General features: G+C 44.3%; 1 protein-coding gene across 1 annotated transcript; it reads left to right on the top strand.

Annotated features, from left to right (window-relative positions):
• The first annotated feature begins 475 nt into the window (after window positions 1–475).
• fid (class I SAM-dependent methyltransferase fire dancer) lies at window positions 476–14,277 on the top strand. The gene is given in 5 exon segments (XM_020942877.2): window positions 476–1,446; window positions 3,715–3,770; window positions 3,772–4,296; window positions 9,192–9,602; window positions 9,669–14,277. Coding segments are annotated over 5 exon segments (4,302 nt in total). The 5' UTR covers window positions 476–1,370; the 3' UTR covers window positions 12,903–14,277.
• Window positions 14,278–14,341: the final 64 nt, after the last annotated feature.

Below are 14,341 nucleotides of genomic sequence, written 5' to 3'. Positions count from 1 at the left end.
ATAATAATAAGAATTATAAGATAAATATTTAAAATAATAATGTTTTCCTATATTGGTTATAAGCTTCTTAAATATAAATATGTCGAAATATGTCTTAAAAAATTAAAAAATTTTACAAATATTAAATCAAAATATTAAATGTGCGGTATGGTATACTTTTCATTTACAAAATCTCTCTTTTTCTCAATAATTTTCTAATTTGTTTAATATTATAAAACCTTAATTTTAAAACAATTAATAGAAGACCTCCTAAAAGATCTCTTAACCTAAAGACCTGCGGCTATTCCTTGCTCCTTTGGCACTTTCCCTCTCTGCGGCGAACAGCTGAGCGATGGTGGTCCCCGCATCCGGAAAGCTTTCGTTCAGTTTTGCCAGAGCTTTTCCGACGCGTTCCACACACACACTACACACACATGACACTGGAGCAGTAGGAAAATCCTTGGGCACGCGGTTTGGAGTCCAACGAGGTGCTTTTCCTTCAATTCCGCCAGTCAGTTCGCGACGTTAACTCCGAGAGTACGGACACCGAGAGCGGCCGAAAGCAAACGGGAAATTCGCTAAGATACCAACCACACAGACACACACGCACTTATCTACATAGCTGTGTGTGTGCGTGTGTGTATAATTGAAGCGCCAAGTGCCAGTGTCCTAGAAATTAAACGTATAACAAAATAAGGACCGAATCGAATCGAATCGAATCGAGGGCGATAATGGAAAAGTAATTGGGGGAGAGCCGCATTTGATAGGCCAAAGCCCAAAATCCGAGTGTGAGAGACGAGTCGAGTCTTGGGAGAAAAGTGCAAGTGAAAAGTGGCTGAAAGAAGAAGAAAATCAAACACTCACACACAAACACACACTCACCCATACACAGAGGCACAAAGGAAACGTCATATGCCAGAGGCAAAGCATTGACAGGAGCGGGAGCACAAGCAGGAGCCCAGTGGAAAAGCATTTTGTGTATCCTATATTGTGTGGCACACAGCCAGGACAGCGGAGCGTGTCCTTAGCCATAGTTCCCAGCGAACAACAACAGCAACAATAACGGCAACAACAATAGCAATTACATCGTGTAGTTGCCATAATGATAGATTTCAAAAAAATAAATTGAGCAAATTATCGTATAAAACGTGCCCCGGCTTGGCAAAAGTCTAAAAATAAAACCAAAGTATATACAAGTATCCTGAAAGTGGCACCGCAAACTGACTTTAAATTATGCATGCACATTGATTTTCCGACCACGGCCCGGTTGTCGTCCCTAAATATCGCCATCATCACCACCACCACCACCACCACCACCATCATCATCATCAACACCATCATCATCGTCCTCATCAGCAGCCGCCTATCCGGGCAATCGGCTTTGTCGTCGCATGTTATCAGCGGAACTGGCGTCCTCGACGGCTTTGTTGAATGCGAGTTATCAGCGCAACAACGGCCCCGCAAAAGGTAAGCATCCTGCCAGGCAATCCAGCAAGTCCTGGCATCTTGTAGTAGTCTCTAACCCGGTCCACGGGGCGTATGAGTGCTCTTGGCTTGCGGCAGGAAAGCACTTTATTGATTAGGCCAAACGCCAAACAATGTTAATGAATGCCCATCAGGCTCTGAGAAAAAATCTAAGGAACATAATGGAAAGCTATTTCCTAGGGGAGAGAGGATATTTCACAAAGAGGAGTGGGTAGTGCATGATCAGGATATATGGAGTACAAGGAGCTGTAAGATGGGTAATTAAATAAACTACAAATCGAATCAACTTGTGGTTGACTTTACTTCGTTATTCGGCTTTCAAAATGTTTTACAAATTGAATAACATCTCCTTAATGGTTTTTTAGATTATGAATTCAATATTTTTCCTACTTAATTTCTTAAACTCTATTAAATTACCATTACAATTATACTATAATACATTTCCTTCCATACGCAAAACGTATTTCCCTTCGTTACTTTGCATATTTTCTGAATTTTCCCTTTGGCAAAGCTCTGCGCTTTTCCCCACCTTCTCCGCCATAATTTCAATATAAATGCCTTAATATACAAAAAGGACATTTATAACTCATTTAGAGCGCTTATTAACACATACACACAGGGCGGGTGCAAAACTCATTAACACCCCCCACCCACTCCCTTGAACATGACCTATCCGTAGTCCCTGGGCTCAGGCCAGCGTCCTGAATGCTGCGTCATTGTTGGCACTACAACTGCTTTTAATCAGATTTCAATTATAATTCCATTTAACTGCACTAATGTCGTTTGGCGCCCACTGCTACGGCTGCTGAAGCTGCAGTTAAGCCCGCCCACTGGCCACCTACTCATCCAACTCCTACCTACTCCTACTATCTGTGGGAGCAACCCACGACGGAAGGACCCACTGCAAGGCCCACGCTGGGTAATTTCCTTTTGTGCAACAGCATTTTAATGCAATTTATTAGGTCTGACACAATGGCCATTGGCTGCTCGCCGATGGCGTTGAAATTTCCATTTGAACTGCCACCGGAAATACGGTTATAAAATGTCAACAACAATGCCAAACCAAAAACAGTGTCCACACATCCGGTATGCAACATGGCCGAGCCGAGTTTGTGTGTGCGAGAGGGTTTTGCTGACGGGGTTTTTTAAGCCTGATATATATATTTTTATGGCTTACTTGGGGGCTTAAAGATCGAGGAATATTTAAGGGAATTATGCTACTAAATACTTAAAATTTATTCTATAATTTGGTATATAAAGAAAAATTAATTTAAGTTCTCATATATTATGACCTATTGAAATATACTTATTTGAACTTTATCAGGTACAAAATTTATTCAGTAGGTTAGGTAGATATATATATATTCCCCGAATCCGCTCCTGGCTCTAAACAATTTTACGGCTTGATGTCATGCAGCTAAGACCAAACGCCTTGCGACCTACTGCAAGTCGTTTTATTCCTTCTTGGCTTTTCACTGAATTTCCAACGGCATGCAACAAGAAGTTTGGTCTGAAATTGACTTTATGGCCTGCATTCAGCAAGGCAATTGGCTTAATTATACAAATTGTTTGGCGGATTATAAATTAGACTGCAGTTTGCATATCGAAAAAGGTTAGCTTAACGAATTATCCTCGTCGAGTCGTGAGGATTTTCAGATAGCAACAGAAGCTAGTTAGCTAGTTAGCTCTGATGAAATATTTTGCTTCCAATGATAATTGCATAATCTGGAAAGTTAGTTATCTATTTTGAAAGCGGTTCTTTAGAAGAAAACCAAAGCAAATATTAAGAACTATAGCTTAAAGACAAGTTAAGTGAAGTCTTGTGTTTTTGAATAGCTTTTATTTGCATTTATTGTTGACTTGACAGACACATGGATATGTGCTTTATTTATTTAAATAAATTAGCTTTGACTTGTAGTTATACAGGAAATGATGTGTCCTGTTTTAGACATGGGATTCCTTAGAAGACCATTTCCTGGCTTTTTGTTCAATTGTTTATGTTGCCTTCGGCGATTTTCATTTTAATTAAAAGCACTAACCAAAAATGTTTTCATACTAAAATAGGACAAAGTGAAAGAGAAACTTCAATTCCGTATAAAAAGTACTCTTTTCAACAACAAAAACATACAAATCTTTAGCAAAAAGTAATATAAATTCCTTTTCCACATTCTCAGTTCTGTGTTTTTGACATGAAGTTCTTGTAACGTTTCTAATTTCCTTGTTTTTTTTCTCCCCTTTCATATTCTGCAGATGAAGTTTGCCTCTCGACAACATATGACAAGTGCCACACAGCAGCAGCAGCAGCAAACATCGACACCAGCAACATTTAACGAGGCAGCCGCTACAATGACCAAGCAATTGACAACGGTTACGGCAACCAATGCGGCATCCAGCATAACCCAAGCGGGCGATTTGGCGCCCACAGTTATATCCCCGACCACGGCCACAACCCTTGAGACAGGCGGAGCAGCAGCCAGCTCAGATGGAGGAGGCGGAGGAGGAGGAGCAACTGCCATCGAGGCAACAAAGACTTTGAAGCAACCTGCAACAACGACAGCTCCAGCGAAACCCTCGAGTAGCGATGCCAGCGGCCGATCTGCAGCTCTGGAGCGTGCCTACGTGCACGACGTGTACGAGCATTGCGAGGAGCCCACGGGTCCTGTGCGTCCCAGGATGGCCCATTTCCTGGCCGGGCTAGAGCCTGGCTCTGTGGTCTGCGACGTGGGCTGCGGGAGTGGGCGATATTTAACGCAATGCAACCCGGCCATATGCACCATTGGCGTGGAGCGCTGTTACCGCCTGAGCAAGGTGGCCCACGAGAAGGGCGGTGAGGTGAGTCTTCTAGAGTCCTGAGTCCCTAAGTCTTAAGTTCCTGTCTCAAGAAAAATGTTAGTATAAATTGTAGGGTTCTTTAAGGGAAATCAGTTTACAAGATCGACTTGGTTAAGACAAAACTCAGATAGGTCCTTGTGAGAGCAAACATAAATTATAGCTCCCATAAACTTAAGGAAAGCTCTTAGTTATCCTTGCTTAGTTAGTACCTTTACTACCTTTGATGGTAACCTTTGGTGATCAATTCTTAACGAAAATTAAATTATTTCATATAAAAAAAAACTTAATATACATTTCATATAAATTTTAGACTATATTTTACCCTGTTTAAAACATATTTATCCAAGCTGGTATTTAAAATCGAATTCTATTTTCCTGTTAAAAAATATACGCTGTTTTTCCTCTATTTAAATGACCTAATTTAACTAGAAACTTGTTCTTTTCTTGGTAAAATTCTTTTGAAAAGTTTATTATTAATGAAATTTGCTAAATGAACTTCGCATGAGCACATCCTTGGAGTGTGTGGTGTGTTTGTGCAATCTAATTGCAGCCTGCTAATTGCATGTGTTTGCAGCGGTCGTGTTCCTTGAAATTCTCTTGGCCATGCAATTGACCCATTTAAAAGCGAACAAGCTGGGCCATAAAACATCTGCTTAGTAGATTCGATTCGAATGCCGGCCTGGCCCCACTTGAGTTGGCCATTAGCGGAAAGTGCATAAATTATGCTTATCATTGGTTGTACTCCGTAAACGGGTTATTATTTGCACATGTTCCGTCCGGTAGTTTTTAATGCCTCATAATTGCAAAAAACCGTCCACAATGGAGCCGTAAAACGAGAACGAGTTTTGGAGAGCGGACCAACGAGCCGGATCTAATAACCTGCAGATGCGTGACCAACCAGCAGATTTGCATAATGGCCAATGGCATTAAATGCAGTTCAAGCTTTTGCTGCTGCTGAAAAATTAAGCCATTGGGAATAAAGATGGGGATTTGCTAGCAGCTCTTAAATGAGAAATTTAAGTGGGTTTAGAAAGGATAATCATTGGATAATAGCAGGAATTTATTCTTTTTAAAGTTTATATCAGACTTAGGGAGATCATAGGTCATACTTCATCCCCCTTAGCTCACTCCCAAATATATACTTCCCCTTTATTACAAGTGTGAAAAAAGGGTATAACTTTTTTTCCCCACTTCAGTATAAAGTATTTGGAAATTGAAAAGTTTATGGGGCGAAAGTGCACGCTTGAAGCTCTTCTCGCCACAATTAAGTGATACGCTCGGCTATGTCATAATGAACATGAACTACGGCGCACTTACTTTCCTCGAACAATATTCCCCTTAACAATGACACAACACACTGCTGCTGCTGCCTGGGGTTCCCCTTTGCTATTGTCCTGCTGCTGCTGCTGTTGGCAACCGAGAACATTTCCTTTTACAAGGAACTACAATAAATTGCAAACTACCCCCGCTATATAAAGACCGTTATTCAGCGGTGGCCGCCTGAGGTATGCAATGTGCTCTCTGCAATAATCTATTGCTAACGCCGGGCGCTTATTTATGGTGCCATTTCCAGGCGGACGGACGTTGGAGTACCATTTCCCAGGGCTTGGAAAATGCATTTACCATTTACCATTTACCATTTTCCTTCTCCATAATCGACAACACGCATTCTTCGCATTTAAATTGCTGTTGCGTGGGACTGACGGCAGCCAGCGACAACAATGTGTTGCAACTGCGATTTACGATGAAAACGATTTAATTTATTTAATAACATGCCACATTACCGTGACCGGACAGAAGCCCAGAGCCTCCAATTTCCGCTGCCAGTGCCCCCGCAGTCCTTGATTCTTTGGGTCCTTGAGTCCTTGACATTTAACCAACGATTATCCGCATGTGTTTCTAATCACTGTGCAACGGCAACACATTTGCATAACAAAGCGTAGTGAATGTAATCCCCTTTCGATCCCATCCGATCCGATCCAACGTTATTTCTATTTGCCTAATGTGTTTAAAATAAACCTAAAGCCAACTGCAAAATGCACACAATGCGAACGTGACATGCAAGCGAATGCTAGGTTTTAGTTGCGGAATCGCAAAACTTTATGCAAAACCAATTTAACTTTAGCCCGGGGCCAAAGTTGCAACTTTGATTTCTGCAGCTCAGCTCGTGCATGGCCTGATTTTCAATAATTTTGTAAAGCAATAAAACTGGGAAATGGAACATCTACATACAGGGAAAGAAAATGCATACCAAGAAGTAAGTTTAATTCTTGGGAAATTCATATAAAGTTTAAAAAACTCATAACTAAGCCAAAAAAGCATTAATTTTAATTCGGAAAGCTAGTTTTTTTAGGCTTATAAAACTGCATACTTCATTTAAAATTGAAAAAATTAAGTTTTGTATCAATTTTTGACAAATTTAACGATGTAACCCCTTAAATTATTTTGAAAAAATTACAAAACAACTAAATTCTTTGGAACATGCCCAGTAAGTAAGGCAATATTGATGCCGATCATTAATATATATGATTTATAGGGTCGAAAATGACTCCTTCACAACGTTTCAAGCTTCTTAAAATAAATTATAATACCCTGAAAGGGTACAAAATTTCTTCTCTGTGTACACAAAAGCATCGAAATCACACTCGCACAGTGAGTGAGGACATCCTGTGGAGCTCTGCTGGTTGCTCGTAAATCTTAACCCGCCCAAAATGGCGCATAAAAATGGCAACAGTGCCGCAAACATAAAAAAGTGAAACTCAATAATAGCTGCGGAAAGCGGGAAGCAGGTGCAGAGTTTTTCGGTTTTTCTGGGCCAGGTGAAACCTGCAATTTTCATCGGCCCAAAAGGGAGAAAGACACAGAGAGCAAACACGGCAAAAGGAGGTAAAAAGAAGCAGGCCTGAGGGTCTGTGCTTGGCTAAAGCGCCATTTAAATAAGCTGCAAAGAGAAACTGCATACAGTAAAAGGATGTCCTTTGGTGCTCCGCCTATCGTTGTGTGAGTGTGTGTGTGTGTGTGTGTCTTTTGGAGACTTTGCATTGCGCTCTGGCCTCATTAGCGTGCAACGTGGCGTATGCGTAACATGCCGCACTTTCACCTGACACTCACCCTCGCTTGGCAGAAGCCTGTCAGAATAAATTTCAAAATTCAAAAGCGTCATGTGCCCGACCCGTGTGACATTACACACATCACACACGCACACACCCCCCCATCCAGTGTGTGTGTATGAAAAATGGCGACTGCTATAAATACGATTTGTAAAGAGAATAAAGGACCCAAGAACCCAAGCCATCCCCATGCCTGCGAGCTGGATGCGCCTGAATAAAGGATATAGGAGGACAGAGACTATCCGATGAATAGGTCTGCAATAAGAGTTATGCTCATGAGCAGCCAACAAAATCTTGCTTACCTAAAATGCATGGGATTCCGTTTGTTTGCCTGAGCATCTTTCACTTGGAGAAATTATTAAGGGATAGTGTTTCATGGATACTACATATAGTTTTTTTTACATTTAATATCCTGTAAAGCATGTACCTCTTGAGTGTTTACCTTGAAAGGGAAGCTAAAGCTCAAGGATTGAAAGCCAAACTGCAGTTTGCTTCTTTGCTTCTCCTTAACAGACATTGTCTGCCTAGCTTTTGCTACCAAAAAAAACCCCCCTAAATGTCTTCATCTTCTAATGCATCCAATCTATACTTCGATTCCCATTGACAGTCCATGGTCCTGGAAATAACACTTATGTTAATTGATATTTGCTAAAGACTTCTTCGGGCTGCAATGCCTCAGTTTGTCTGAATTTTTCACATTTAACCAGGTGGCCAGGCAGCACCCCAAGCGGAAAACTCTCAGCAGGAGTAGCAGAAGGCTTTGGCGGGTCAAGGATTTTCCTTTTTCCCTTCTGCAGCAAAAGGCACATACAACGAACCACCCACAGTGCACAGTACACACGGACATTTTGCGATATTAGGTGGCAGGAAACGGAAATACGAGAAAATAGAAAATTGCACCAAATAAATTGCACAAATTTTCAACAACGAGAGGCAGCATTAAAATGAAACTCTTACCAATATTTAATTTAACAGTTGAGCGAGCAATGTAAATTAATTCCGAAGGCTATTAAATTTCCGAAGAAAATGGCGAGAAATTGGCCAGAATCGATACTGTTTTTCCCATTGACTCCATTGACACGTTCAGCAGTTTGTCATCTGTGTGTGGTGTGTGTGCGAATGGAAAACACGTTCCCTTGTTTGTATATTTCATTTTTTTTTTTATTTGTTCTTTTGTTCCGTGTCCCCTGTTACCGTAATTGACACCATCAGTTCTGGCCATGACATGAAAATGAATATAAATGACGTGTGTGCATCGCAAGTTGGGATAGGTCACTGTTCAAGGCATCTCCGCTGTTGTTCCAAAACCGAATCCGATAACTTTATTTGGCCAGCTCGGGAAAGTTGCTAATTGCAAAAAGATGTCAGCCAGCCGAAAGGACACTGGCATATTCAATCAGGCTGCATTGCCTTTGCTATGGAAATAAAGTTAGTGACATCCTTTTTGAGCAGCGAACGGAACCCTTTCCTTCTCCAATGCGGAGCCGGAAAATTGCATCATGTGGGTTGTTGGCTTGCATATTTTTGCGGTCATGTCCTGGGGGAGGATTCTGTCAGAGACTTGTCGCCAAGCTCTTGTTGGCTTGTGGAGCCATAGCCATCTTTGGCACAGCTTAATTGACACGCCTCCCCGGGGAATAGGAATAGGATAGGATAGGAATTTTGCGGTTATATGACACTGTTGCCCTGGGAAATCACACTGAATTAATTGAATTTATTTAAGTTATATTTATTCTATTAAATATAATTCTCTAACTCCAATCCCTTCGTTATCCTTGTTTACAGGTGGCCCTCTGCGATAATCTGGAGCTACCCTTCCGAGACGATAGCTTCGATGCCGTGCTCTCCCTGGCTGTGGTTCATCATTTTGCCACCACGGAGCGACGGGTGCAGGCTCTCAGAGAGTTGGCCAGGATTCTGAGGATTGGCGGTCGTGTGGTGATCACCGTTTGGGCTCTGGAACAGCGGCATCGTCGGTTTGAATCGCAGGATGTGCTCATACCCTGGCAGCCGCCTAAAAATCGCAACTACTCGTACTCGGATGAGGAGGACGATGATAACTTTCAGCCGCCTTATCATGCCTACACCGAGGACTCAACGAACTCCAGTCGATCGGCGGGGGATGGGGACAGCTCAAGTTTAAGTTCCTCTTCGCCGGGGGAGTCCTGCTACAGCTTCGTGCGAAGGGCCATTCAGGTATTACCGAGTTTCTAAATCAATTCGTTCAGGAAACTAATTTACCATTAAATAATGTTTCTTCAGAAACTGGCCCGTGGTCGTCGGCATGCCTGGTTCATGGACTCTTGGTCGTCGAAGGACACCAAAAACGACAGCAGCCTGGACTATGAGGATGCCAAGGACCTGCCCATTGAGCTGCGGCGTCTGGAGGACTTTGAAGACTTTCCCGACCCGCCGCTATCCGCTGGCCTCAAGTCCCGCAGCCTGGGCAGCATTCTTCAACCCCCACCCCGTCAGATCGTGCGCTCCCGCTCCAGTGTCCCCAGTTTGGGAGGTCCTTTAATTCCTGGCGAATCGAAGGCCACAGCGGCAGCTATGCTCCTGAATGCTCCCGAGGGTCAGCAGCTCCAGATGAATGGGGGACGACACTCGCCGCCCACAACAGCCAGTGCTGGGAACACCCTCAGTCGCCGGCCCAAGCTCATCAAGCAGAAGCAATCCCTGTGCGAGGATGATGCTGCCACTCCCTCCGCCCACGAGACCTTCCAGATGCTGAGCAGCTACAATGGCTCCAACGGTGGGGTGAGCAGCAGCCTCTATACGAGGAGTGGCTGCTATGCCGGCAAATTTCATCAGCATCCATCCTCAACGAGCTCCTCCACGATGGTGGCCACACCGCCTTCGGGAGCAGCAGCAGCTGGAGGCGGAGGAGGAGCAGTTCCGGGAAGCAGTGCGTTCCTGCGAAAACAGAGTTCGCTGAACGAGGAGCTAATGGCTTGCAATCGACTGCGGGAGAAGGAGCGAGTACGGAAACGTATCCAGAAGCAGACCTCCCTGAACGAGGCCTTCCTCTGTCGCTCGGCTCTGTTCTCCAAGAGGCTTCAGGTGATACGAGAGGGCTTTACCACGAAGATTAAGAGCTCCACGGGCAGCTTGGAGCGGGTCACGAAGACGGGCATAAGCAAGCTAATTCAGAACATTAAGAGTGTCCCGCAGATGCCAGCGAATCCTCTCCAGAATCCAGCTCCGACTGACAAGAGTCCCACGCTAAACAATAATAACAAGCAGGGAGTGACTCAAGTACCCCACCAGCATCATCATCATCATCACCACCACCCTGTTCATCATCTGTCCCACTTGATCCCGCTGCCCGCTTCCGCTGCCTCCGCAACGGGTCCCGTGACGTACTGCAGCAGCGTGGAGTGCACCATGGGTAATCTTTGCCACTGCAGCCAGTATCAGCAAGAATGTCCCGCCTGCGCGGATGGTGGGCAGGGAGACAAGGCCCGGCGGCACTCCCGGGAATCTGGATCGGACTCCTCCAAGGACAGCAGCCTGCAGTCGGATACTAGTATCGAGTCAGAGGACAGCTTCGCTTCGGTTATATTCATCCCAAAGCCGGAACAGCATCAGCAGCAACTGAACTATCAGCAGCAGCACCACAACTCCAACTCCAGCTCGAGCAACTCCTCGTCCAGCAACGGGCAGCGGGCCCAAGGAGCTGCCGGACGGGAGCAGGGTGTGAATCCTGGTTCTCGGCTACCACCCACTCACTCAGTGCCAACGTCCCCGCTGATCATGCCCTGTCCACCAACACCGGCTCACTCGCCGGCAGCCATCCAGGGCAATGTCACATCTCCGCCGCAGTCCACGGCAGCGGTCTCTGCGGCCATGGCCATCCTGACACCGCCCTCGAAGCCGGCTAGATTCAGTTTCGATGAGGCCCACATCAAGCAGCAGAAGGAGCAGCAGAGGGAGCAACAGAAGGAGCTTCACAAGGAGCAGCCAAGGGAGGTGAAGGAGCCACAGAAACACCTCACAAGCGAGTCGATAAGGGAGAGCTCGAAGGACTCCCTCAAGGAATCACCACCTGTTCGCCGGATAACCCGCCAGGCCATCAGGGATCTGCCCCCCATTCCCAAGTTCCGAAAACAGCAATCCCTTCAGCTGCAACGTCAGAGTTTCCCCATCGTTCGAAGAGCCTCGGGCTCTGGAGTATCCACTTCCGCCTCCACCACTTCGCTTGCCAGTAAACTGCTCTCTCTGGAGCTCTTCAATCCAGCCACTGATGATCTGGACAGCGACTCCAGTGAGCCCTCGTCGCCAGACTCCATAGACAGTGTGATTAGCGCCCCGAGATCGGCAAAGGTACCCTCGGGTAGTGACGAGGGCGGAGCCGTGTCGACCAACTCCAATTCAGCTTCCCAGGATGAGGGTGAGCCCAGCTTGGCGCAAATGATTAGTCGGCAACAGGAGCAGTACCACAAGGGTGAGCTGCAAATTAATAGCTCCAGATCCCAGGCGGAGGATGATATAATCCTGAATGCGGACAGTGCTACCCTGCTGCCGGAGAAAAGGGAATCGATTCAGAAGCAGGATTGTGCGGAATTTGCGGAGCAGCTTACTGCCCAACTCCAGCGGGAACTGGAGGACAAGAGCAGCCGCACCGAGTGTCGCTATTTGGATGGCATTGGAATGGGAGATCTGTCCGATATTCTGGGAGGCAGCAAGAAGCGATCCAATGGTGATTTGAGTTCCTTTCGGGACGAACTCCGGGAACGCCGCCTGATGCTGGCAAATCTATCCACCCAACCAAGCCTACAGCAATCGCCCGTCAGCTCTTCCACCTCATCGCTATCCTCGCAAACCCGCAGCTTCACCATCCAGGAGGAAGATGGTGAAGAGGAGGAGGAAGAGGAGAACGAGTCCAGCTATTCCCTGGGCGTCTACGAGCACTGCAAGATCTCCAAGTTTAGCTACAAGAGGAACAGGCACTATCAACTGAATCCAGAGACGGCCTACCTCCTGCAGGACGATGGAGACAGTGATGTGAGGGAGGACGAGGATGATGCCATACCCGAAGAGGAAGAACAGGAAGAGCAGGATGCAGATGCCGAGGCTGAAGCCCTGGAGGCCAGCGGCGGTGATCAACTGGGCGAGGGCATGGCGGACTACGGCCAGCGCAGGCGCAACATGGCCGCCCTGAAGGTACAGCCTCCCGCCACTCAGCAGCAGCAGCAACAGCAGCCGCACCAACAGCAGCAACAACACTCGCAGCAGGAGCCGCACCAGCCACCCAACCTGCAGCAGCGACCCTCCAGCGACTCCCTGGAGCACTCGAACAGCTCCACCAACTCCCTGGACAGTCCCTCTCAAGGTGGCGCCAGTACACATCACCGTTACTACCATGTGTTCCGTGAGGGCGAGCTGGACGCACTGATTAACCACCATGTGGCTAGCCTGCATATCGTAAGCTCCTACTATGAGCGGGCCAGCTGGTGTGTGGTGGCCGAAAAGGTCCAGGTGTGGACTATATAAGCACCTTAATCTAACTCAGGAACTCGAAACGAAACAAATGTGGGTTACCTTCACCAATATTAAATTTTTAATTATTTATTTAGAAGAAAAAGAAAACATTATTTCAAAAAGCTACCGATTCCAGGAAGCTCTGTTTGTTTTGTTTCGAGTTCCTGCTCTATAAAATAAAAGTAAACCCATTCCTAGCTGTAGTCTCTGATGCCCCCAAAGGAATTGTTAAATTTAGTCTATTACTCTAGTAGAAAGGCTGGCTTATCGGAGCGGGGAAGGCCCGTTTTCCGATGCAGCACTAATTTACCTTTAGAGCGCAGGTCTGCTCAAGGACGCGATCGCATTGAAATCCAATTTCGAAAGGGAAAACCACTTAGATTTAAGTTCAAACGAATACGATAACGATAACGAATATGAAACAACGCAAGCTAAATGCAAATCTAATACATTTTACGAGTATAAAATCTATTTACAACGAGCATCAGTTTGTATCTTGCGCTATCTTCAAACTAAGTTTCATGCACATTACGCTTTAATTTCAAGGCAAATAATTATCAGACGTCCATAAAAATACAAAAGAGTATACAACTAATGCATAAATAAATTTAAAATTACAGATACCAATATAGAAAACTCATATACATATACACCCAAGAACGCTGCAAAGTTAATAGAACTCCCATTAAAACTAACCAATATCAATAACTGCATTTAAATCTATGAGAAAACCGTACATATATCTAGTGCAAATTAAATCAAAACAATATACACATGGAACAAATTTAAGAACAATTTTCTGCAAGATTAAATCAATTTGATTTATATTTTTTACTTAATTAGAAGCACATTTTAATTTCCTTCGTAAGAAACTTCCCAAAAAACGGCCAATAAACACGATTGTAACATACGCCCTATGCCTAAACTTGTATTTTTTGTCAACAACAAAAAATGTTATTTAAAAAATAACACCAAACAAATGCAAAATTTTCAAGAAAAATTACAAAATATATATACATATTACTTATATGCGACTGTACATGTGTTTTTTAGCTAGCTAAAACAACTTTATACCGTAAAATAGAACAAGAATAGAACAATTGAAGGAATATAAACTAACGTTGGACGCAACATTAAATCACTAAAGATAGAGTTCGATTAAAACCTACTACTGCTCGAAATGCTGAAACATTATAAATATTAAGAATTACTGGATAATATCTATAATTTGCACAGAGTCCACCACAAAATACACACACGAAACCCAAAGGCGACACAAAAACACCGGCTACAACAGAGGAAAACTATCTGAAATATCCAATATTGATCATTTGTAATGCATTAAAGACAAACATTAAATAAACTAATAATACCTAACAAAATAAAATTGTTTCATTTTCAAAAATTAAAATATTTAATTATTAGAATTTATATAGCTAATGTTATCATTT

The sequence above is a fragment of the Drosophila serrata genome, unplaced genomic scaffold (assembly GCF_035046125.1).
Source record: "Drosophila serrata isolate PLE 108 unplaced genomic scaffold, ASM3504612v1 contig_376, whole genome shotgun sequence".
Taxonomy (NCBI): Eukaryota; Metazoa; Arthropoda; class Insecta; order Diptera; family Drosophilidae; genus Drosophila; species Drosophila serrata.
Note: the sequence above shows the minus strand (reverse complement) of the source record. Positions and strands in the feature narration are given on the sequence as shown.